This window comes from Idiotropiscis lumnitzeri, chromosome 16 (genome assembly GCF_059441095.1).
Source record: "Idiotropiscis lumnitzeri isolate Australia: NSW breed Sydney's pygmy pipehorse chromosome 16, RoL_Ilum_1.0, whole genome shotgun sequence".
Lineage (NCBI taxonomy): Eukaryota > Metazoa > Chordata > Actinopteri > Syngnathiformes > Syngnathidae > Idiotropiscis > Idiotropiscis lumnitzeri.
Window position 1 is genome coordinate 8,358,264 of NC_142406.1, and position 26,289 is coordinate 8,384,552.

At 39.5% G+C, this 26,289-nt stretch overlaps 1 protein-coding gene across 11 annotated transcripts in view; it reads left to right on the forward strand.

The window, feature by feature from the left end:
* Window positions 1–26,289, forward strand: part of epb41a (erythrocyte membrane protein band 4.1a) — a 41,159-nt gene that overhangs the window by 3,696 nt on the left and 11,174 nt on the right. For 2 of the 11 annotated variants that reach the window (XM_088318751.1, XM_088318752.1), the window contains exons 2-17: window positions 12,401–12,693; window positions 13,812–14,120; window positions 15,462–15,566; window positions 15,711–15,753; window positions 15,841–15,916; window positions 16,946–17,164; window positions 17,408–17,495; window positions 17,972–18,124; window positions 18,204–18,301; window positions 18,397–18,572; window positions 19,522–19,769; window positions 19,935–20,009; window positions 20,185–20,232; window positions 21,329–21,391; window positions 21,519–21,566; window positions 24,030–24,200. In XM_088318751.1, the coding sequence (XP_088174877.1) occupies window positions 12,401–12,693; window positions 13,812–14,120; window positions 15,462–15,566; window positions 15,711–15,753; window positions 15,841–15,916; window positions 16,946–17,164; window positions 17,408–17,495; window positions 17,972–18,124; window positions 18,204–18,301; window positions 18,397–18,572; window positions 19,522–19,769; window positions 19,935–20,009; window positions 20,185–20,232; window positions 21,329–21,391; window positions 21,519–21,566; window positions 24,030–24,200 (2,213 nt within the window). Of the gene's footprint in view, window positions 1–3,823; window positions 4,004–12,382; window positions 12,694–13,811; window positions 14,121–15,461; window positions 15,567–15,710; window positions 15,754–15,840; window positions 15,917–16,945; window positions 17,165–17,407; window positions 17,496–17,971; window positions 18,125–18,203; window positions 18,302–18,396; window positions 18,573–19,521; window positions 19,770–19,934; window positions 20,010–20,184; window positions 20,233–21,328; window positions 21,392–21,518; window positions 21,567–24,029; window positions 24,201–26,289 lie in introns of those variants that run through there. The other 9 variants (XM_088318754.1, XM_088318755.1, XM_088318753.1 and 6 more) reach the window with 8 other exon arrangements.

The following is a 26,289-nucleotide window of genomic DNA, read 5'->3' on the forward strand; positions in this document are numbered from 1 at the left end:
GACATGAATGTATGACATAATCCTGTATAGTGATGTTTTTGGGGACATTTGAATGGACACGATTGATTTCAGAGATGTCCATTGTTTAATATTGTACTTTGAGCACATATAAAATGCGTGAGTGGATATAGTTATTGTGGGTGTGCATCTCTGGTATTTATTTCACATGCAGTGTGATTGTGGATCAGTAGATGTGACAGGATGTGGATCCTAGTTGGCTCAGTGGTATACCTTGTTCCCTGTTGGGGTCCGTCTCCTTTTGAATTCTGTGGTGCTCTACTTTGTTCAGTGTTGGCAAGGAAAATTGTGAATAGTGAGGATAAGTGGTACAGAAAGGATAGCTTGACATTTGGTTATTGTAGAACCCTAACCCGCCCATAAAGTCCATCCATCCGTTTATATAAGTCGCTTCTCCTCACGAGGGTCGCGGGGTGCTGGAGCCTATCCCAGCTGTCTTCGGACGGAAAGCGGCGTACACCCTGAACAGGTTGCCAGCCAATCGCAGGGCACACGGCACGTAGACGAACAACCAATCACACCAAGGGACAGTTTAGAGTGTCCCAATTAACCTACCATGCCTGTTTTTGGAATGTCGGAGGAAAATGGAGTACCCGGAGAAAACCCACGCAGGCACGGGGAGATCATGCAAACTCCACATAGGAAGGCCCAAAGCCAGAATCGAACTGGTCATACACTGTGCTACCCATGAAGTCATTATGTTTAATTTTTGGAAATTGGCAGTTCACAAAAGACTTAAAAAAAAAAATTATTTAAAATTAAATTTTCAGAATTGATGGCGTGCAATAAAATGTCAATTGATCAGTTTCAAACCTATTGATTATGTACAGAGTCGATAGCATTAAGTTTTTCCACAAATGATTAGAGTATTTTCATTTTTTTAATGGAATCAAGTTATTTATAAATGTTGTCTGGGCAAAATATTTTTTTCTCAGAATAATGAAAATAGTCATGAATTACAGTTATTACATATTTAACCTTTGTTTTGCTTCACTATCTTAAAAAAAAAAAAAAGAAAAGGGTCACTACGACCAGAGTGGTTTACGCAACATAATCCCAAAGGCTTCAATTACCATTATGGGCTTTAGTCTAAAAATTAATCACTTTTGTTAAAATTAGAATCATTATATTTGCATAACATGATGAACTCATAATTTCTGTCGGCTGCTAAGTTTTTTGTTTTGTTTTTTTTCCGAAAAATTGTTGCCTTTGCAATTTGAAACTTGCATTCTACAACATTGCAATGTCAATTTGAATTTGATGAATATTCAACCCTAATATACATACATATGTTTCTTTTTTCATGTTTTTCCACAAATATGAAGCATTCTCTCGCGTATGCCATCTTGAGCGAAAGGTGGTGTGTTAATGTTAAAGGGTGGCATCCTCCCAGCCTCCCCCCAGGGAGCTGTGGCGCTCACTGCTGTCACTTCACCTCGGCAGACAGTCTGGCTCAGCACCTGCTCCTCACACTGGGAGGAGGGGACGCTGCTATGATGGTGAACATGGGGAGTGGGCTGCGAGGGCAAAGGGTGGCCTTTTGTGCTATGATGGGGGGTGGGGTGTAAAGATGTATATAAAGAAAGCTAACTGTACGCTCTGCTGGTGCAAGGAGCGTTGTCCCCAGACTAAAGCATTCAAAGTGGCTTAGGTATGCCAATTAAAGGCAGACTGCTGCATGGGTAGAAGGCCACTTTATATACGTCTGGGCTATACTTAGCTGCTTGCTTGGTCCCCTTTTGTGCTGAATGAGCATTGTGTTGCAGCTGATGTGTTTCTTAGGTTTTAGTTTTGATGAAAAATATTGAGCTCAGACTTTCATGTTATCTGTTTGAAAGGTATTTGATATTGGATTGTATGGGGAATTCATATTCTATTGTATTTGGATGGTATTTTAAGTTTTGAAATGACACTGGAGACCTGCATACTCAAAAAAAAAAAACAACAACAAAAAAACATGCCTATTGATGTATTCTATTTTGGGGGGCAACCCACGTTTTTTGTGGAAAATGCACACTGGTGCTATATCCCTCTTTTATTTAAGAATTTTTGGGGATTTAAATTTTTTTTCTTCAAAACTATTTAAAATATGTTTTTCCTTTCGCGGATCGAGCAATTCCTGACTAAAATTACTTCATTAATTAACTAATTATGTAAAGTGTATATTCGTGTTACTAAATATATGCAACAAATGACCTACCCGATTTCAACATAATTCTTGATGATGAATTATAGCAATTTATCATGTGACAGCGGTGGTGAAAGAATGTGATAATGGGCTACGACCCTTGATTGTGGTTCATGATCTTAAAAATGTAGTCGCATCTGATGCATGAAATCAAAAGGACATTATTTACATGTAATGGCATGCTTTTATGATGTTGAAGGATATAATACTGCAGTGCTCCTTTTTAAGAACATTATTTTAGTCTTTGTGTAAATAATATTATTTATGTACACATAGTAAGTGCCATTCAGGGAGATATTACCGTGAATCACATTTAACATGCCTTCGCTAGGCAACCAGCGCTACCATATTACATTATATAACCAATGCAGTCCGAACACAATCGTCGCGATGATGATCCTCTCAGCCTCACACAGGCTGTTAAATAATAAATAGATCGGCTCCCTGGGAATCAAATTAGCAACCAGCCCTTTCCTTTTGAATTTATTTAAATGATTTTAGCCCCCACGCTCTCCCTCTTTTCTCATACAGTTCCAATCACTGAGTGAATATGGATGTATTGATTTTGATATGACTTGGGGATCATCAGCATCCTTGGTTACTGATGGTAAAGCTCCGCAAAGTACAGCAACACAAAGGACGGTGATTGGTGCATGCTTCTCCCTAGACTGCTCCCATTGGCTCAATCCACAAATACACTTGCTTCATTTCATAGCAGTCAACCCCCCCATCCCATCCTCTCCACAAAGGATGCCATCGTTTATACCCCGAGTGTTGTCTTACAGGCGTAGTGATCAAATTATACAACAGGTTGATGGCACTACAGTAGATATTTGAGTTTAAGAACACATATGCAAAATTAACAGCAAAGAGCATGAAAACATATTCCTTTTTCTCACCATATATATGTGGTGTATTCTTTTTTACACTTATAGTATGCTGATTGTAATCCGCGTTTATCTACATGATTTAAAATTTAATTCGTAGTGGTAGGTGTTCGCATTGTATGCATTAAATTCCTCTGACTACTATCTTTGAGAACCGTGTCTTTTTAGTCGCTATCCTAGTTATTGTTGAGTAATTATGCACCAGAAATGATAATTTGTCACGATGAATTTCATTTGTGATTCATTCCACTGAAACGAATCTTTCTCACTCTCAATGTGTTTCTCGTTGAATAAATTTGCTACTTCAGCAATTATGTTCATAGTTGTGTTATAACTGCCATCTTGTTTACCTAATATCGTCTGTGCTTTAATGTGAGTAATCACCTTGATAAATTAAAAATAATTACAAAGAAAATATTTTAAGGTTGATTAAAATCACAGTATGGTTTTTTTTTGTTGTCGTTTGTTCAACCCCTTTGTTTGTGCTTTATGATAGTGGATCTTTTATACATGGTTTGAAAAAGGTGTCATGAATTAAATAGTAAGAGCACATATTTTGTCCATATTTAATGTGATTTTTTTTTGTCATGCATCTCATCAGGTTAGAGCGTGTGTGGTCCTATGGAAAACCTCCGCAGATCCTATTAGCTCTGATTGAAAAATATTGGCCCCAGCTGTGGGCTGTTCCAAAACAACAGCAAGTTTGCGGTTTCGGCTTTTCTCGTGCCTGTAAGACAAAGCGGAGGGATAGATCTGCCAACTGGTACCCAAACACATTGCAAGCTGCTTGATGAACGCTTATGAATCACTACTTGGCTAATTCTACAAATAAAAGGGATCTATAACTTATCAGAACCGACTTTTACACCCTGACGTTGTTATCTCCTGCTGGATGATCAGAGCTGAACGGGTGAGTGTTTTCTAACATCTCTGCGAGCCAAAACACAGAGAATCTGTTGACATATTTTTCACATTCAGCGCCATTTGCAGACAGGTGCACCCACCGCCCCTTTTATTGTTTCCGTTCTGAAACGATCCGTTTTATTTAATTATTTATTTTTTACTTAAAAAACACATACGCAGGCTATATCGGACAAATGTCGTATTTTGATTTTTCTTTCTTTTGGTTTGGGGCTCGTTGAGCGGAGCGCGCCTCTTAGTCGATGCTGTTACCAGTGCGCACATGAGCAGATGTGATTCAATAGTGGGCCGTCTTAAAACAAAAAGATATTCTATATTTTTTTACGCTGTCTTTGTCCAAAATTAGAAAGCTATTAAAGTGTGTTAATTTTAGGCGCATTATCCCTAATATGAGAAATGATTCTATCTGGAGGCGTGTTGGAGCAGGAATATAGCCGCCGACTATTATTTAATTATTATTCTTTGTCGTTTGTAGCTCTTATTTTTGTGTGTATTTATTTATTTATTGTCTGTGGGTTCCACCTGTCTTTGTCAACCTCCACTGGATTTTATGTTTGCGCCTTAAGGCAACATGTCATTTAAGCAGCTGGAAACGTATTGATCATCTAATTGGACAAAGTTTCCTTTATCGTCTCCCCAAAAATTGAAAATACTCATTTAGTTCCTGCTAAAATTGTAAGAGTTCAAGGGTTGTTTTCTGAAGCTGTTATTGATGCATTCGTAGTCAACATAAGGCGTGTGTGTCGTTAAATTGGCTAGCCATAAAATGAAATACAACACTCAGGCTAATGTGGTTCGGTTATATCACTGTATATGCCAAGCCTTTTAATAATACCATAGTCATAATACTAATGAATTCATATTTTGTGGGATGGGTGTAAAGTAGCCATTGTATAATAAATGATGATCCAGGATGTGTCATCAGTGTATTGTGCCACTAAAGTGACTGCACAATGACACATTCACAGACATTGTCACGGTTGTCCATGGAAACGACCAGAAATGAATAACGTGACAGCGAAGGAAAAGCATCTCACCTGCCCCCTGGTGGCTGGTGGCATAATGCTTAAACTGAAAACATGTCCTGAGGCATAGTGAAAATGTGACTTGAGTGTGGGCTGTCAACAGGGGAAAGTGTGGAAAAAGTGTTGTGAGGCATTTATGGCTCACATTTTGGAGGCTGATGAGCGGGAGCCGACGTTGATGAGGCATGACATTAGAGACTGGAGAAGTGTGGAGCCACTAATCAGACAATAACTGTTTTCTCATAATGCGTGACTCCTGTAGGGGAAGTCATGTAATCCACTCATTTGCTGTAATTCACAACAACCTCAAGAGTCCAATATTTTAAAACAGTAGTTTTTTTTTAGGTGATCTATTGGTGCATGTCTGATTTTTAGTCACAGTGTTTTGACTAAATGCTCTTGTGAAGGTTAAACAAGCCTCAAACCGAAGTTTACGTCCTCTTATGTTTGGGTGGATTATCTTTAGGATTGCAACTATCGAATATTTTGGTATTCGGATATCCAAATGAAAATTCTGTTGAATATTCAAGTACTCTGGCTAGATAAAAACACCTTCACAATTATGACTACAGAAGTGAAAATAACAGATTAATGAACACCCAATTGGTTTTCATTTTTCAATAATTTTTTTCAATTTAAATTTAACCTGCATAGCCGCATAGATGATGATGATGATGATGATTTTTTTATTGAACATATAAACAGAACAGAAATGAATATTGCCATACGTAGAAGATTTAGAAGATGAGTGACTACAGGCGAGACCCGTACAGTAGCGATTGTAGATAGTAGGGTATTATTGTTGAAAAAAAATGTATCTGTCGGAACTAGTGTTAAAATGATTATCAGGGCGATATTTGACATTTTGACAATTATCGGCATCGGACTTTTTTTTATTGCCTTTTTTTTATGATTATTTAATGGCCCATAAAATAAAAGCTGGTTTATTTTGTCTTGCTGCAGCACAATTCTCACTCTCTGCTGTGCTCGTGGCCCTGCCTGCAGAAGCAGATTGGCCCACCCATAAATTGGTTACTTGTGCAGCCAATCAGCAGTAAGCTGCCTGTTTGCTTTTTACCTCGTCACACGCACCACGGGAGAGCTCCCGCGAGCAGAGGAAGGTATAGCCGCCATGACTACCAATAATCGGTATCGGTATCGGCCCTGAAAAAAATCATATCGGTCTATCAGAATAATTTTCGCTTATTAAACTGCCTTTGTCAAGTAGTCCGATGGCTCTTGCCAGCCTATATCAGACACTCGCGTAGCGGCTCACTGCTAGCCATTAGCCGCTAATGCTGGTATTACTCAATGTCAGTGTAATTTCTGTTGGGTTTTTTTTAGCGTCTTTATTTATAATGTGGCGGATGGCTGACTGTCAACATGTGTCAGTCATGTCATTTAGATGCAAGCAGAAAAAAAAGCTGCAGAAATAGTCAATAACATTACAGAACTTAATTGTCGATTATTTTCCTTATAACTTGTCAGTGTGCCAGCCAAATTATTCTGAAGCAGTTGTTTTCAGCTAAAATTAGTATGGGTCTATATTTATCACTTTCACTCCGCACGCAGAGGTCAGTGGATTATTTGAAGAGACTTTGGTGAACAAAACAAAGTGAAACGACAGTTGTTGAACATATTTATTTTTATCCCAGTGCCTTTGTAGTCTAGATTGATTCAACATTGAAAAGTTTTTGGCAGGAATTGATCAACTTTTCATTTGTGTGCATGGAAACGGGTCTCTTGAGGAAACTCAAAATCATTTTGATTATTGAGACTGGCGATTATCTTTTAAGAAAATATTGAATTCTCTTGTTACTTGGTGCCATCACTCTGAGTGATAAAATGCCCGTCGCACGCTTGCTGCAAGCAACACGGTGCATTCAGGGTAAATTCACAACGTGGGAATTTGTACACACCTATTAATAATTTTTCTCACATTATAATGCTCTTATGATGGTGAGAAGGCAAAATTGGAAACATTTTCCAAAATGTTTGCCGTCTCTGATTTCATGTGGGTCAGGCTAGTTTCTGGATTTTCCCCACAGCTCGTGTGCGTTTGTGATGGTGGAGAGGATGGCTGCACTCCACATCAGCGCGCAGTGTCCTTTAATCCCACACAGGGCCCGATTAATTTTAAAGCCGCTTTCTGTTTTTAAGCTCACTTTCTGCACTCTGACTCAAGCTAGCATGCAGGCATCAACACTGCTATCCTTCCGCGTACTTAATGTTCACAAATGCATTTCTAATGATTCTTGGAGATGACGACAAATTTTCAAGTTGAAGGCTTTAATCCAGCATAAAATGATGTCAGAAATTCTGTTTCATAACAACAATACAATAACGTGTGGTGGAATTTTTTATTTTTTTTATTAAACCCTGGAACATATAAATTTAGTGATTTGAAAACATGGCATTGTACTGAATGGTCAGTGTCGTATGTTCTTAAAGCAGCTGGCCAAATCAAGGCCTCGACTTTAAATCAGCTCAGTAGCCTGACATCTGGAGCTGACGGGCTGATAGTTGAAATGATTTCTGTAAGTCTCATGGAGAATTCTAAACATGCCTTAATTACTTCCCATGGTCTCGCCACTTGTGGAAGGACCGAAAGGGGGGTTGCGTGGAGAGTGAGCTGCGTGGCGGACAAATGCAGGGATCTTGGTGGTCGGATCCCCGACTGTGGATGCTGGATCTAGAGACATGGAATGTCACATCTCTGGTAGTGACGGCACCTGAGCTGAAGTGTGAGGTCGAGAAGGTCTGATTATGAATAGTCTGGCTCGCCTTCACACACTGATTGTCCTCCGCCTTCGGGGTTTCTACTCCCACCTCCAGCAGAACTTCACCTACGTCTCGGGTGAGTTGGGGGGACTTTGAGTCCGAGACCGAGTGCCGCGCGTCCATTGTTGAGCCGCCCGACCGGCGTAGTGGCCGCAAGATGGCCGATGTGTGTCGTAGTGCGTTGGTGGACACCAGAAGTGAGGGATGACGTCAAGCCTCATCTGTCCTTTTTGACCTGTGGGGCTCCAGTGGCAGCTGATGGATACTAGCTGGCCAAGCGGAACACAGTCTTGGTGTTCGGGCGTTCAGTGAGGCCATGTAGAGCAGCATTTTGGATGTCTTTGAGTAAATTCTGGTCCACCATCGGGTGTCTCAGGAGGGGGAAGCAGTTCAACTCCAACATATCACTATGAGGCCCTGCTGACTTTAGCTCGAGACGTGAGTCAGTGGAGTGAATACCCCGTCAATTCCGACAAAAGGTTTTCCCATGAGGAAGCAGAGTCTGGGATCTTCTATTGTTGGGGTTGAGATCACCAAGGTGTCTCTCGACGGCGGGGCGCTGACGGTGTTGGGGATTTGCTCGGAGTTCCTAAAGGATCTGAGTGATGTTGGTCTCTCCTGTTTGACACCTTCCTGCAAAATCGCCATCTGTCTCTTATTGGTTGTTTTAAATCTGTCGCAGTCTTTAAAAAATATCCTTTTGAGGTATAATTGACTGTGTAGTGTATTTCAGATTGCCTTTCCTGGTTTTTAAATGCGTACAATTGTGCTTATCATGTTCCTACCCACATCCAGTACGGCTATTTAGCACCTCCTGCAAACCTCGTTTGACAATGGATTTGGCAGACAAAAATCTGCAGCGCTTCCCCGGACTAAAAAGTGCACACGGTCAGCTTCAGCAGCCACATGCTGCTGTGTTCCAGCACATGCTGACTGAACACTCAGCCGTGAGAATATGTTGTCTTTATGAAAAGCACTGTTTAGTTGCCCTCCCTTCTCTTGGTACACCTGGTGATTCGGAGCCCACACTTTCATTGTGTCTGCCCTGTCAGCACTTGTGTGGCGGTGGCAGCAAAACCTCAGCACTGCAGGCTACTCGCAGCTTCACAGGTTGGCAGTTTTCACCTTTTGCGGTATTGTCCAAAAAAAGGTTTGACGCAACTCTCTTCATGACGGTCGCTAGAAAAAAGGCGAATAGTGTAAAGCAAGCCGTTTTTGAGACTTATGACTGTGAAGCCATATAAATGTATGATTGCCTTTATATCATCACATATACACAACAAATTTATGAAGAAATAATTTTGAAGGCAGAAGCCAGTAATTAATTGTTGTGGGGCAGATCTGGCCCCCAGGCCTTGAGTTTGACACTCATGGCTTAACGGGTCTTGCCGAGGGACTCGCTGGATGCTCCCAAAATCAGTTCTCGAATCCTTTCTGCCATGATCAATGAAAACAAAAGATGGATCAGTTTTATATAAGGCGGCAAATGTTATTGTCCTGGTAAGAGCAGAATCTTAAGTGGTTTGATAATTTGGTGGACCAGACAAGACTAATTTTATGTTGGTACTAATTTCAGTCCAAGGTGTACTCGAGCAGTGCTTTTTACGAACAAGTGATTGGACAATAATTAATTCCCAAAATGGTTTTGTATGGTGGAGCATTTGGTTAAGCACGCATTGGTTCTGAGTTTGGATCTCAATCTCTGCCCGGGTCTTTCTGGTTTCTACCGTGTTTTTTTTCCGTACCCCTGGTTTCTCTCAAATTCCCCAAACATCCATGTTGGCCCACGATCCAAAAAGCTTCACTCAATAGACTCAAATTCGCAGAATATTTATCTAAAAGCTTTCGGGATCATCTAGGTGTGTCTTGGTAGATATGAGATGAGCCTTTATAATTTTTGTTTTTAATATCTGTAATTTCATTTAACATAATGACAAAAAATACCGTATAGCACCAAATACTGCCAAGGAGGATTTACTTGATGTCATATTTATGTATTTATTTATTTATTTATTTTTGCCTTTAGTATCAGTGGCTGGTATCGGAAAGCTGCAAGGCTGTCCTTAAAATAAGGCCAGTATCTAGGCCCAGTATCGGTACTTTCAAATCCATCGTTAAGTCCTTAAAAATTGCTGTCTGTGCTGATCTTGAGCCAGCACTGGCGAGGCAAGTAAATGTCTATGCCGTCAGTGACCTGAATTTGACACAAAATGTTTTAATAATTTATCAGCTCCCCACATAATCAAATTGCTAATGTGGAAAAAAAATACCACGTCACTGGGGAATTATATAGTTTACCTCCTAAAAAAAAATGTCCTGTGACTATAATGGGGGGTTGTCCAAAAATAAAGGCGGAGCTCTCGCTTTTTTTCCGCGACAATCACTGTCTTCATTAACAAATTGAATCTGCTCCGTTGCCATGGAAATAATGCAGTTCACGTCATATTTCGGGATTGGAAATTGAATCACAACCTCTTTCTAATCTCCAAAATTACCTTCGACGCCAGAGGTGAATGTCCTCTTGAATCTTTCTGCAGGGCGCTGAATCCTTGACCCTTTGACCTCACCACTGTGATGCTGTTATTACATTTAGCCTGGTGTTCTGGCAGCTGCTGACTATACCTGCTGTTCACATAATCTCGCTCCCTTTTTTTTTTTTTTTTACAGTGCTTTTCTTACCATACCTTTTAAGAACAAGTGCTTTTCATTGTCAAAACATTGAAGCCAGAAGTAATGCATATCAATGGATAAAACACAAATAGCTTAAATTAAGTACAGTGGAACCTCAACCTTATTAACTTCATTGTTCCCATGAGCCTTTTTATGGCCTAAAATGTTCATAAAGTAAGGTAATGGTTCCCACTGAAATGAATGGAAATGCAATTAATCCATTCCAGCCCCACCCCGAAAAAAAAAAAGTTACGGGCCAGTGGTTAAAATTTTACAATATAATGAAATAAAATGAAAATATTTATTGCCCGTTATCTTTAAGCAGGAGCAGCGGAGCAGAACTACTGCTTCTCCATTGAAATTCTAATTCATTGATTTTGATTTTTGGCACACCAAAAAACTTTTTTTTTCTGTCACAACAACTTTCATAGTGTGACATCACACTGTCATTTCACGAAAACTTTTTTTTTTCCATTTAAATTTTGCCTCATTCTTGTCAGAGTCTATGTTGTTGATTGCAGAAACTTCCGCTTGCCATGTTCATCCAGCAAACAAACTGATCAAAGAAAAGTCTCTCCCGCACTTTTTACCGTTCAACATCGCTGATTGATGACAGAGGTGCAAATCCTGTTCGACCAGATTGTTTTCGCCGCAGCAAAAATCTGCTCCAAAGAATTGGCCGCATTGTAGGTGGCAAAATGTAAATTTGAGGACACAGCTGTCCTTATGGCGACTCTGGCCTGAAGCCAAATCTACTGCTGTTAATCAGATGGGAGACGAGGAGCAAAACTAATGATCATGCCACCGACCTCCTGTTTTATCATGTTTTATCACAATCACCGGGGTCTTTGAAGGTCAGTGACCCCTCATTAGCACCAAATGAACAGTTGTCTTTCAACAACTGGCAGATGTGTCAACAGAAAAACTATAGTGAAGCCCCCCCCAGTATGTGACCAAATTCCAGTGGGAATTTATCAGTTGTTGTTGTTGCTATGCATGTTTAATCACTGCAGTAATTTATGGATTGTATTTTTTACGATAACTTATTTGATTATATACGTAATTGTATGAGAATACAAAGCATAGAGAAGAGATTTGTGACCTGCCCAGCCAAAGATTGTGCCAATTACAATTACATGGAAAATTCACATTCCATGAATGTCTCCATTATTTTCTGCATTGTGCTGATGAAAGACAAAATAGAACCTTCTCAAGTGACGACCAATAAAGAAAAAATATTTCAAGCAACACAGAAACTTGATTATAACGGCTCACTCAATTGGCTGGTTGCAATTTCTATTTGAAGTTAATTGACTCTTCAGCTCATATTATTAGGCGGAGCAAAGGAGCTTTCACTCTCCTGCTGATGCAGCCACTGCTCCAGATAAAATGTTATATTCTTATTACTCTTACAAAGAGCCACACAACCCATAGTTGTAATTTATAGTTGTCTTTGTAGCCAATCAAATGATGGCTTCAATTGTACCAACCTTATTTGCAGCCTGATATGTCATGAAAAAAGCCTCTAAAAAATCACAAAGGCTAACAAGACCTTTTGGAATAATCAAAATATACTACAAAAGTAAAAAAAAAATGACTGGACAGAACGGACAACTGACAGTAACAAGTTAACAGCAGAAACAACAAACAAAGACCAAAGGAACGCAAGGAACTAAATACAAGTGAAATTGAACAGAATCGAGCCGATTTGTAGACGCACAAAACTGGGTTGATGAGAACAGGAGGAAATGAAAACCTAATGAGCAAGACTGAAACAGGGAACATAAAACAAGTATTGAAAAAAAAAATATTTCATTTCTATTATAATACTAAGACTAACCTCATGATCATTCTTCTCTCATTGTCTTTGTTTCACCGTGATGCTTTCACAGTGGTCACCATGACAACAGACGAAGCAGAGAGTCACCAGAAGAAGCCAAGGCAGCAAGAGGAGGGCGGCCAGGACGCAAAGCCGTCCTCTCCAGAAGAGGAACACCTGCGACCTCGCAACCGCAACTCTGCCGGCCGTGGCCTCTCTCGCCTTTTCTCCTCCTTCCTGAAGAGACGCTCGCAGTGCGAGAGCGAGGGAGGGGAGAAGGAGGAAGAGGAAGCAAAAGCTCCCATCGCTGACCCTGAACCTGAGCTGAAGATTGAGGGAGAGGTGGCTCACGACCAGCACTCAGTCAGCAGCGCTGAGGCCCAGGTCAGGAACACACACCCCCCCACGTCAGTTTATCTTCATCTGTTGTAATTCCATAATCAAGATAGAATAGTCTGTCCTACTTGATGCTGTGGCCCGATTAATCGTATTAATCTTTAATTAATTACTACGTTTGCCATTTCCCATAGTGTGAAAAAAATGTTAAATGCACCGTCTTACTTGTGCAGCAAGCGTGTGACGTGTTCTGTATGTTATTCTGCCCTCCCGGAGTCTGCTTTAAAATATTTAATGACACCCTCGTTGGAATTTGCTGTAAAAGGAAATTCACAACAAAAAGTTGAGATTAAATACAAGACGTGCTTTGTTTTAGAAACATCCCTAGTGCTAATGCTAAAGTCAATATAAAATTCCATGGACATGCTAATGACAAATTAGCATCAACTTCTGCGAGTGATATTCCTTCCAAAAAAATATTAACCCGAATTTAAAACTAACTAAAATTAACCCTGACTAAAAAGCATACGTTACTTCCTAATCTGTGAAAATATTTAATTCAAATCATATAAGTGTGGAATCCACACTGCCCCTAAAAGGCCAATGCACTCACAGCAGGAACATCCAATATTTAATTGTATTTATTGTTTTTAATGCTATTATTTTCATATATTTTTATTTTACTTTGTTACCAATTTATTTTCTGGTTAACCTTTGAGTTAATATTTCAAGTTTAGTTTTCAAGGCATTTTTAAGGTCACACCAACATACATTTCAATGTGATATGACCTAAAATAGGATGATAATAATAATAATAATAATAATAATAATCCAAGGTCTCTGGTTTTCTGGTTTGTCTTGATATTTGAAAATAAAAATAACCATAAAAAAAAAACATAAGATAACTATGATGAGGAAAACTCCACAAGATATTTAGCTCTTTTTGTGCTTCACGACAAGGCATGTTGGGGGTGATAGCAGCTTCGAGTAGTAGAGCATTAGTAATTGAATTCAGATTAAGCTTTGAAATCGACTCATTTTTAATTTCTGTTAATGATGATTTCAATATCAATGAAAATAATCATGATTTTTATTTTTTTTTCCACATAATTGCACAGCCCTAATTGTAGCCTGCCTGCATTTTTTTTTTTTAATTTCTTCCTCAGGCTGCCCAGGTAGAGAAGAAAGAAGCTGAGGAGGAGGAAGAGGAGGAGGAGGGTGGAAAAGACAAAGAGCTCAACAAGGAGAAAGCAGAGGTGGCAACACTGGAGAAAGACGAGGAAAAAAAGACGGAAGAGGAGGAGAAGGGGAAGGAGGAAGGAAGGGAGGCTGGTTCTGAAGGTAGCAATAACGGAGAGAAAGAAGAGAAGGCCGCAGAGGAGGATCCCAAAACTCCCAAAGCTGCACGTCGTCCGAAAACCATGCAGATTAAAGTCACCGTGCTGGATGACACTCTGTATGAGTGTGAATTGGATGTAAGAAACATTTTTGTGTCATAGAAAACTGAGAGCTAATGTAATTAAAGTGCACAGTTCCGACTGGCCGGGAGTCAGCTGTGTTCCAACCCACAACGGCGCAAACGCCCTTTCCTACTTAAGGCTAGGAAATTAGCAAAAAGAAAAATCCACCCATGTACACAGTTAATAAACTGCACTTAGTGCTAGACGAGCGCTGGGAATTAAAATTGGGCCCATTGTGATTAGTGGAAAACAAGAAATGAGAGATGAAAAATAATTCTTCTTGTCTCCCAGTGTAAAAAGTAAGTAGTACATTGCAGACAAACGACACGGATGAGTCAATTGGTAATCATAGTTAAAAGGACATCGGCCAGCAAATGGCCCCCTGGCTGTCATTTTGACACTGCTGCCATATTAAGTCAGATAACCATTTACATTCACAAACGCGCAGTCAATGAGTTGGAACTGTATCCCCGCTGCCGACATGAAAGTCAGGCAAATTACCGGTAAGCATCACTGTGAAAAGAAAATAGTGTCAGGTAAGTTTTTTTTGGAAATGTCACTAAAATCATGTCGACTCATTCAATTGATGATTGCTGAACTGAGGTCTTGGAAGGAACAAAAAAAATAAATTAAAAAATTGCTAGAAGTGTTTTAGCCACTAAAATTCCTATCACACACTTATCAACTTCAAACATAAATGGTACCATTAACTATATTGAAGTGAAGTGAAATCTCGCCTTAAACACTCCAAAGCCCTTCAATCACAATCCTTAAGAATTTAAGTACACTTCAATGGGCCACTTCTATAACCTGACCGTAGGTCGAACCATGAACAATCACAATCGTACCACGTTATCTTCCTTCTAGCCGTTGACAATTTTTGTTAAAAAATAAAATAAAATAAAGTGGTGACTTCCTGCCAGCAGGTCATTGTTAGCTATCCATCAAGACCTCAACATCACTCCAATAAACCAAGAAAAAAAACCTAAATGGAACACTTTCAATTGGATCATGTTTCTGTTATCACACAGAATAGCTCAATTCATCTTCCGGGAGCCGCAATCATAAATCTAATAAATATGCTCATAGAAAGGCAAAACTACAGGTCTCCTTTGTGCTATTTTTAGAAAGAACCATCTTTCATTTGCTGAGCACCTGCTTCAGTCTGACTAAAAGCTGTTAGCGGTCCTTTGGGCAAGGACAGCGTTCCCCTGAGCCCGATCCGCTGTTCTCACCATCCGCTCAGCCATGTTTGACACTAAAATGAAATTACCGTTCCCTGTAAGTCACTGTCTGTAACATTATCAGACGAACACTAAATGAAATTGTGTCTTGTTCTTTTTGTGCTTGTGTCAGAAACACGCCAAAGGCCAGGAGCTGTTCACAAAAGTATGCGATCACCTCAATCTGCTGGAGAGGGACTATTATGGGCTGGTCATCTGGGAGACACCCAAAGTCAAGGTGAGCCGGTGTCGAACTGACAGCGAGCAATGGCGAACTCAGCGTTCCATCTCAAAAGGATCAAAAGCAGCTTTGAATATGTTAAAATGTCATTATGAAGAAGATTAACTTCTGAGTGCTGACATGTTTGGTTTCCTTTTTCAGACTTGGATGGACCTGGCCAAGGAGATCCGCAGGCAAGTGCAAGGTAAGCTCAATATGAGCCCCGAATGCGTCCATCATTTTTTTTCTTCGTTTAAGGCTATTCCAATATCATTTGTTATCCCTTTTCAAGGTACCAACTATGATTTCACGTTCAATGTGAAATTCTACCCTCCGGATCCAGCCCAATTGTCTGAAGACATCACCAGGTATAGAATAAGTGCAGTTGGGTCAGACTAACATTGTTTTACTGCATTGAAAGCTTATTTTGGATAGCCTTTATTTGTCTCAGGTGGGGTACATGTAACCTCTATCCTAACACTTTTAGGGAGCCTGGTCCACCTCAAAATTTGAAACATTTTTCCCTTGAAAGTCATAAAAACTGTCCAGTCATTTTTTTTAAGAAGTTATCATTTATAATTGTCAATGGCCATATAGATGCATAAAAAGACTAACCATTGAAACTTGTCATGGTCAGCTGTGCCATGCTTGGCTTACCTGCGCTGAGGCTGGTTAGAGCGGTGATGGTAATTTCACCGGCGAGCGCTGGCCAGCGAACAGGGAGGTCAGCGTCGCTGTGGGAGTGGTCACACTGGACATTAATGGTCAATCAAAATAGCTTTTTTTTTTTTTTTTAATTAAATGCAGTATGCCTGAGTCTTGACACATTGCATTTTGCAGCTATTAATTACCATTTAAGCAAATTGCTTGACAGGTAATGACCTAATGTAACGTAAATTCTTCTCTGATTTTGTGGTGTAAGCGCCAGAATAAGCAAATAAGATTAAATAAGCTTGTTTTAGCAGCTTGTCAACGCACTATACTGAAATCTTGCCTGAAGTTTTGGGTGTCATTGGAAAAAAAATCCTGAAAAGGGGATAAGCGTTTTAGATAATGGGTGTGGTCAAATTGTGCGTTAGCTGAGCCCTGAGCAACTGTGATGTCATTTTCAGTTGACAGAAGTGACAAAATGGCCACCCCCTAAGATGCCTAAAATGGGTGGATTTTGCTCCATAACTCGTATTCCACAAGCATAATATTAATCAGAATGCCATGTTTAGACTCATGAAGGCGCATAGAAAATTTTTTTGCAAATATTTTTGGAGGGTTGACTTCCCCTTTAAAGTGCTTTATGAATACAGTTGAGGTGAGATGTATTATTTAAATTTTTTGTTATTTCTAATGATTTTTTTCTGAGCTCAAGTCTTGCGTTATTTATTCCCATTTTAATTTTCAAGGTATTACCTATGTCTCCAACTGCGGAAGGACATCCTGCAAGGGCGTCTTCCCTGTTCTTTTGTCACCCTGGCCGTGCTTGGCTCCTACGCGCTGCAGTCCGAGCTGGGCGAGTATGACCCTGAAGTGCATGGCAGTGACTATGCTAAGGAGATGAAGATGGCGAATGGGCAGACCAAGGAGCTTGAGGCCAAGATGATGGAGCTGCACCACACTTACAGGTCAGAACTCTGGCGCCGTTCGTCATTGGAGGAAGTGCTCGGATAAATTCAAGTCATGCTTCAATATGGCATATTCATATATGAGCGCTTGAAATGATCCATCTCAGGATAAAATGGTAACCTAAATTTTTTTGTGTTATTTGCAGTGTTTCAGTCACAATAAATCAAGTCATGTTCATTCTACTTATAAAGCTCTGATCCTGCATCTTTGCGTGTTGAGTTGACTCTGCTTTGATTTTGCAGGTCAATGAGTCCAGCTCAGGCTGACATGATGTTCCTGGAGAACGCAAAGAAGCTGTCCATGTATGGAGTTGACCTCCACCGGGCTAAGGTGAGCAGAGTTGATGTAGTTCCATGATAAAGTGAATAAATAATATGTTTTTTATGATGCTTTGATCTCCTCAGTCTGTAACAATATTATACTGATCAACAAATGGCATGCATAGGAGAAAAAACACATCCGGCATCTCATCACATGTCATGATGCTGCCTGTGTGGGTCCAACAACAGGAAGACATGTGACTTGTCAGACTTTATAGCAGAAATCAGGTCAATCTGTTTGCATCAGACCAGGGATTTAATTCCGTTGTGGTGCCTTTTAGAAGAGTATGCTGCCCCCTTGTGGATAATAGTAAACAGTACAGGACACGCATTCAAACTGCAAAGCACATTTCTGGCCGCTATCTAATGCAATCCAATTAAATTTAGCAATGTTCGAAATTTTCAATCATTCATGATGCAGTGAATTTAAAAAAAAAGAAACATTACCATAACACATTGATAATACCGAATCTTTTTGTGTGCCAGGATCTCGATGGTGTTGACATCATGCTTGGAGTTTGCTCCAATGGGCTGATGGTTTATAAAGACAAACTGAGGATCAATCGTTTTCCTTGGCCCAAAGTCCTGAAGGTCTCATACAAGCGCTGCAATTTCTTCATCAAGATACGGCCGTCAGAGGTTCACAATCAGTCTCTTCTGCAAACTGTTTTAAACGTCTTCAGGTTGTGGTCAGTAATCTTGCCATCTTCTCTATCAGGTAGAACAATATGAGAGCGCTATAGGCTTCAAACTACCGAATTATAAAGCGGCCAAGAAACTGTGGAAAGTGTCTGTGGAACATCACACCTTTTTCAGGTATCGTATTAGGATGTTTCGACATCCTCCTCACGAGAATGTGTTCACAGTTTGAAGTTCACATGATTCCAACAGCGAACTTTATGTGTGTGCAGGCTGACATCCACAGAGCTGGTCGCAACTCCCAGGAAATTTCTAGCTCTGGGTTCCAAATTTCGGTACAGCGGTCGGACTCAGGTTCAGACCAAACAGGCCAGCTCTCTTATTGACAGACCAGCTCCTCTTTTCCAGCGCACTTCTAGTAAGAGGAACTCCCGCAGCATGGATGGAGGTAGAGTAGTCTTGGTATTTGTTTGTTCAGATTTTTCATTTTTTTAATAAAATAATAATAATAATAAAAATAATGATAAAAATAAACATTTAATCATAAAAAAACAGACAGTCTGATTGTATATGGGCAAACTTTTTGATTTGGGGGCCTCAATGGGTTCTAAAATTTGACAGGAGCAGATGGATACATTTCATTGGAAATGAAAGTGAACAAAAGTATTACAACAATATATATATATATTTGAAAAACCACAGTATTTAGAAAATAAATGGTTAACAAGGTTTATTCATTTAATTTTTTTTCAAGTTTGGCGGGCCGGATTGAAACGCTTAACGGACCGCATCTGGCCACCGGGCCATAGTTTGTCCACACCTGGTGTATGGTCATTATAGCATAGCATAAAAAACAAACATATACGTAACGGTCATCATGACATGGTTTCAAGATTACATGTGACAAAAAAGTGTGCTCAGTTACAACGGTGCTTACAATTTTTTCATTTTGGTTGTATTAGATTTACTAGCGTTGCCAAACAAATATTTACCGTAATTAAATGTTCTACAACTTTAGTGATACACTACATGTCCTGAGTTACAAGTTCTAAATTTATAAGTTTGAATGGCATTGGGAAAAAAGTGCTGTTTAAATGTTGCATTTGCACTACGCTAGCATTTTTTTTTTTTTTTAATTCTGCTAGCAAGAAGCTGAGTTGCACTTAGCTTGTTTACAGACAAGCCAAATGTACGTCTTGTCCCTTCCCTAATATGTTCTGTGTGGGAGTCGTAATAATCATGATTTTTGCATTGCATTACGAATTGACTGCATTACAATTGCCCCTTTATTTGCATCTCACTTTTCTGGTTGGTTTCGAACAGAACTCGGAAAAACGAATGCAAACACTTATTAAATTTTCTTCTCTTTAATATCTCCCTTTTTGTGTTTACTCAAGCCATGGCGTCCACGCCAGACAACAAATCCACCCGCCCAGTCAGCGCACCCATCATGTCACCGCTATCTCCCGGCGAAAACACGCCATCGCCGCTGTTACACACCCTCCATCTCGCCAACCGCAGCAGCAGCTCCACACCCAAGTTCCAGCGCTCAGCTGACAGGAAAGCAGAGCTCAAAGGCCACAGTCGGAAGACGGAATCCACCAAAACACACAGCCCCAGACCAGAGTCCACTCCAGAAATTAAGGTATTGCCCATTACTGCGCTACTGATGTCAACTAAGGCTTCTTATTTGTATCAATGCCAAGAATCTTAAATAAGTCCTGCAGCTTTTTATTCAAGTCGAAATATATCTATAAAAAGTTTGCGTGGACTCGATCCTGATGCGTGTGAGCTGTGTCTGTACGACCAGACATTGGCCAGGCGAGAACGGAGACGTTCCCCCTCTGTGACCGCCGCCAATGGGGAACGAGAGAAAAAGACCCAGGTTTGTTTACGGGATGCATGATCGGACCAAATCAAATATGAGCCCAACATGATGAGATTAAAACATCATTGTGGCAGGACAGACTCAGTGGTTTCTTCATCAGTTTTAGGAATGATTTGAGAAGCAGAACCATAACACAATCGTAACATTTTTTTTTCCTCCGGGGGGAGAGCAGCACTCTCCTCAGGACAAAACAAAGACGGAGATGATGCGAGTGAGGAAGGTTAGCATGCGTCTGCTAACTCGCTTTGTTCATGCTTGCCTCAGTTCCACTTTTGATTTACTCTTGTATCACAACGAGAATGTGTTGGCTGCCCATTTATTTTGTTGCTTTTTTGTGAAATGGATTTTTAATTCAGACTCTTTTGTGATTCGGGGTTGGTGTATCCAAATAAACTTGACTTGGATCGGAGTGCAGAATTAGAAAAGTGCATTTATATTTTTCTGTCGTTTATAGATAATAATTAGGATAACCAATGTCTATTAACTTTTTCATAACTACAAATTTTTCAATAAAGGGGAAGACCACCTACAAATTTTCTTTCTTTCTTGCTAAAACATTCTGATTAATATTGCGTTTATTGAATGTGAGTTAAGCAATAAAATCCACCCGCTTTTGTCCATCTCAGACGGCGGCCATTTTGTTCAACGTCCAATCACAGCTCTCCTCTCTTCTGAAACTGAGCCTTGATTGGTCGTTATCTGCGCAGAGCAACTGTGATGTCATTTTCACTTGACAGAATTGACAAAATGGCCATGTTTTGACATTTTATTGCAAAAAATGTTTGGGCGGGCTTGACATCCCCCTTTAAGGACAATAATCCAAGGAATAAATGCATTATTATAAATTCATTTTAATGAAATAAAAACAACTTCATGCAATTTGTGATCAAGACGGATGTCATCTTCCATTTCTATGCCGACCTCGTTTTATAAAAACGCAAGACGACTTTGATGAATGGTGGCCGTAGCCCACTCTGCAACTCGAATACACTGCAGCAGGCTTTGCATGCAAACGGTGTTTGTTGCTCTCACTCCCACCACAGTTGCTAGCGGCTCCCTGCTCACTGCTTTCATACACACAACTTCAGGGTGTGTGTATGGACTTTTACGGTACCTTTTTTTTTTTTTGTGTTTTGAATGCGTCTGCATCACACTCCGTTTTCATGGCAACCTTTTTACTTTTCCGGGTTCATGATTTTCACCCTGGCTGCTGCTTCTGATTGGATTCCATTGCAAGGCAAATGCAATATTCAATGTTGTGAATGAGTGCAAAAACGAATATCAATCAAATGTTCTGTGTTCCCCATTTTCTACAGAAACGGGCTAAGAAACTTGAGGGTGAAACTATTTATATCAGACATAGCAATTTAATGTTGGAGGTTTGTATGGTCTTCACTTCTGTTTTGAATGTTGTGCTCATCCTTTTCTGCCTGCTTCATATTGCTGTAGAGCTTTTTTTTTTTCTTTGACTCTTCTGTTTCTCTTTATCCGTTGTAATGTTTTCAGCTTAACCCTAAAGGCTTGGCATGCACCATTTTCCTCTCTGACTCTGATGCAAGTAACTTCACTTCTCTTTGACATTGTCATTTTCATGTATTGTTTTCATGTTCAGTATGACTGGGTGTTGTTTCTAATGCTCACGTTAGTGTTGTTCATGTTTCTTTTTTCCAGATAATTTTTTTTTTTTACATCCCCGTAAAGGAGTGTAAAGCGTCTGGAAAAAAATAAACTTCAAACCTAATTTAAAAAAGAAAACAAGATGGACTCCTTAATCCTAATGTTAAACTGGGCTTGCAGCTCACTTGTGTTGCAAGAAACAATACTAGTGAAGTGTTTTAGATTCCATCTAAGGCAGATGTGGGAAAACTAAGGCCCGGGGGCCACATGCGGCCTGTTAAACATTTTAATCCGGCCCGCCGAACTTGGAAAAAAATTAAATGAGTAAACCTTGTTATTGTTTTTAGTGTGATTTTTCAAAGATATATATTTTGTCGTAATGCTCTTGTTCACTTTCAATTAAAATTAAATGTATTATTTTTTTCTCCGATGAGGTGAGGTTCCAAAAACACTCCATCCATCTGCTCCTGGTCCGGCCCCTCTGTCCAATTTTTAGAACCCATTGTGGCCCGCCAATCCAAAAGTTTGCCCACCCCCTGATCTAAGGATTAAATTAGATTTGGTTTGTACTAGAATGATCTGGAATTTGATCTGCCATGGAACCTAGCATCTCTATATTCTCTCAATGACATGAACTGTCAAACCTGGAGTGGGTAATCTGACGATCAGGCAATTTCCTGGTGGGCCGGGATGCTATAAGCGCTGCTCTGGGTCGCTATTCCGGCCAGCACAATAATTTCCTCTGGAACACAGATCTGTTTTGAAATCAACTAAGTGTGTCCACAACTTAATCTAAATCTTTCACCACCTTGTACTAATGTACTACTAAAACATTAAATTGTACCATATTATATATCGCACTGACTGCGCTACCTTTTGTTACTACGAATGTCACCAAGTCGCAATAATTTAATACACAAATAGAAACAACAACGCTGTAGCTAGATTACACCCTCTTGCTACAAGATAAGTCACAAGTTCTACTTGTAACTGCAACAAAGTAACCTGGGAAAGCCTCGTAAGCATAAAGTTTCAGTACACTAAGTAATGAAGATTTTTTTTTCTTTTTTTGACATTCTGAATGGCTCAATTTCCATTTTTTAATCCAATTTACGCCACTTTCATATGTGGTCCTAGTTCGGATACATATCTGATTTTTTTGCAATGCGAGCTCAGTCTGAATGGACAGTTTGCATGTATCCGACCTTACGTAATTGAATAGACGTCTCCAGTTGTTAAGTATAAAGTGTCTTATCCCATGTTATCTTACTTGCCTGATGTCTTTGTCCATATTAACTATCTCATACTTGTTAATATAAACGCGGATCGCGATCTGGAATAGTAAGCTATTTTGGATTGATACACTAATAAAGGCGAAATTATGTCCTCAAAATATTGTGAATTAATTTAATTAACTTATTTCCTCAGACTGAAAATGAATCATGTGAAGTACCGTATTACATCCATTAGCAACCTTGCTAGCTGAAATTTCAATTAGACACCGGTCAAGTATTAATGTAGTATTATGGATTTTTATCCATCCTTTAATCACTACGAATAGAATTTCTGAATGGAAATTATTAGACTACAGTAGTGTACAAAAAGTGTTTTCCAAGTATTTAATTATGATGTGCTTAGTGACATAATTGGTCCTCTGTTCTGATAATCTTCCTTAGGGGAACGAGATAATTAAATGTGTTCTGCTCCCCAGTCATACAGCGTGTGTGTCAGTGGACGCTGTTGTTCTCATTGTGCAGTCGCATTATTTAAAAGTCATGGTTACTTCTGGTGCTTTTGTTTCTCCATCGCATTCATCTGCATTGCTTCGTTAACTCTCACATATTGTTTGTCCGTGTCATTGTACTTCTGCTCTGAACATTGTGAAATGAATATCCGTTTGACTCTCTTGCTCTTATATTTGATTTGATTTGATTGATTGTGTAAGTGCTCGTGATATTTTGCCAGGTGTGTGTGCATTTCTGCTTGGTGGAACCTATCTGAGCTTTAATTAAGCATAATCACTCAAATGTTTCCTGTGGTCATCAGATGCTATTTTGCTTTGACTGTTAACTCAGAATGTCATCAAGATAATCGAGTTTCTTGATTTGGATGCCAGGAGAGGCATGGTGGCTTCTGTTAATTTAGTATCCATCCATCCGCTTGTGTCTCAAGTTACAGAAGTAAGATTATTAGTTGTTTATACAAACGACATTATATGACCATGAAGTAATTTGGGCTGTATAACACCAGGCAGGATGCACATTTACTTTTATTTTTCATGTAACCTTTTTTTTTTTCTTGTTCTTATTCCTCTGACATTTTTCTTTATTTTTTTTTTCTCATTTTTTTACTCTATATGTTTCACATTTCTGTTACCTAACCTGTTCGCTCTCTTTCAAGGATGTGGATAAGACCCAGACGGAGATCATGCGTCACCACACAAGCATCAGTGAGCTGAAGAGGAGTTTCATGGAGTCGGTACCGGAGCCCCGACCCAGTGAGTGGGACAAGCGTCTTTCCACCAACTCGCCTTTCCGCACGGCCAGCATCAACGGCCAACTGCAACCAGCGGTGAGTGCGCCGGTGGAGAATGACACCTGACTCTGTTGTTGCTGTCAAACAGCATTTTTTCTTCCAACAAACTTAATACAATTACTTTCGTATTTTAATTTGTGACTAATTAGTATATACACTACCTGGACTTTGGTTGTTTACTTTATTTAATAGCAAACGCACATACACAAAGCTGAATATTTTGTAGATGCTTCTAGAGCTAAGCCCTAAACAATCCCAAGCAGATTTTATTTGTTTTCATGTTGTTTTGACAAAAATGGCATGGCAGTGCTGTACTGTATACTTTAAATAAGGTAGCGATTTATTTATTTATTTATTGTCAATGGCTCAATTAAGAAAAAGCAGGGAATTAACTATAAATATTTGAAAGCCCCACTGAATATGTCACGCTAAACCTCTGGGACAGAGATACAGAATTAATGTGAAGATTGCATTAATCCAAGCACAAGATGTTGTGTTTGATAAATCCGCCTTTTTTAACATATCTGCTGTCTGCGGAGGTTTGCAATTATCTTAATAAGCGACAACTCAAGTTACAGCCATTTCGTTTTTCAGAAGTTGTCGGGATATATCATTTTATATTGGCATTTTTTATCAGTGATGTAAATTTCATCATTCTACCCTGCTGCAGGTCAAAACTTTGTGTTCAATTTGTATTTGAAATGTTTCAAATGTGATTTACACACTTGCATGTAGGCATGGTGAGGGTGAGAGTTGGCAAACAATCCAAAAGCCTGCTAATATATATATTTTAAATTTTTTTTAAACAATACACAAATATTCCACTTGATGGCGCTGCCGGCTTCTGTCATTCTAATGCTTCTGCATGAGTAACTCAAAGGGCCTTTTTGTTCTTGGTTTTTTATTTTCTTTCATGTTTGATGTGAGGATGTGCACAGTTGTGCCACTCTAGCTACACACAAAGTAGCCGTGTGCTGCATCTGAGGAAAAAGGCGCATTGCATTTCCGTCGTCTTTGGCGCAGGCTGCGAAAAGGTCAACACAGCCAAACCCAGCATGGCACCCCGAGGCCATGGCTTACTGGCGAGAATGACATCCCATTTCTAACATCTTTGCACTGCGCTTTGCTGCAAAATTTAAAAAAAATTCAGTACGAGGGTGTGTAAAGGCAAAAAGTTTGAGTCTTGTTCCAAGTAGGACATACACAAGACAAAACAAAAGATTATAAATGAGAAACATATTGGGGAAAGTTGGAACGTCAACTATGTTGCTAATCACCTTGAAGCATACTGATGGTGTGTGTCAGCTCTTGGATCCCAATTTTATTTTTTTTAATAGCCTTGCGCTGGCTTTGCTCTTCCAGTGGCTGCTGCACAGTGTGTCATCTTGCTTCATCAAGCAATGAGCCGCATGGCTGGGTTAACCCGGATGATATTGTTGCATGTTTTGAGCCTGGTTGGAGTTGGAAGGGCAAAAAGAACAATGGAAAAAAAAAACGACAGACCTATAGATAAGAACTAGGACTTTCCTTCCCTCATCTGTAGTCTGTCTCATTCTCCTACCATTTCTTGGTCCTTGTTTTTTTTTTTTTTGTCTCTATCGTTGTCCCGTCCTACGCCCAAAAATAGTCAATTTAATGTTTAACATTCACATCCAAATAAAATAAGTTAGAGATATTCCTCATTCTCCATTATCACAAATAGTGGCCTTCATTCTCATATTTCGATTAACGACTGAGTGCTTAGTCCCTCATTGCCCCCCCCAAATATAAAAATAATTAAAAAAAAAAAAAATATATATATATTATTATAATAATATAATGTGTTTGATCTGGTTTGCCGTGTGTGCAGTGCCAAACAAAAAAATAGCAGAGATTAATTGAAATCCCCTTGGAGGAATTATAATCAGTTTTATATATTTAATTATGAAAAACACGGAACTAAAAGACCCATTTGAACTTGGTTAGTAAACAAAACAATCTGAGATTAATGAAAGTGTGGAAGTCCAACTTGCCAGTTGTAAATGAGATCCCGAAGAGCAGTAAAGATGTGGAAAATGTGACTTTCTGGCAATTAGTGTTCTAGTAGACTTTGTTCACTCCAAAGTATTCTGTCCATTTACCTGAG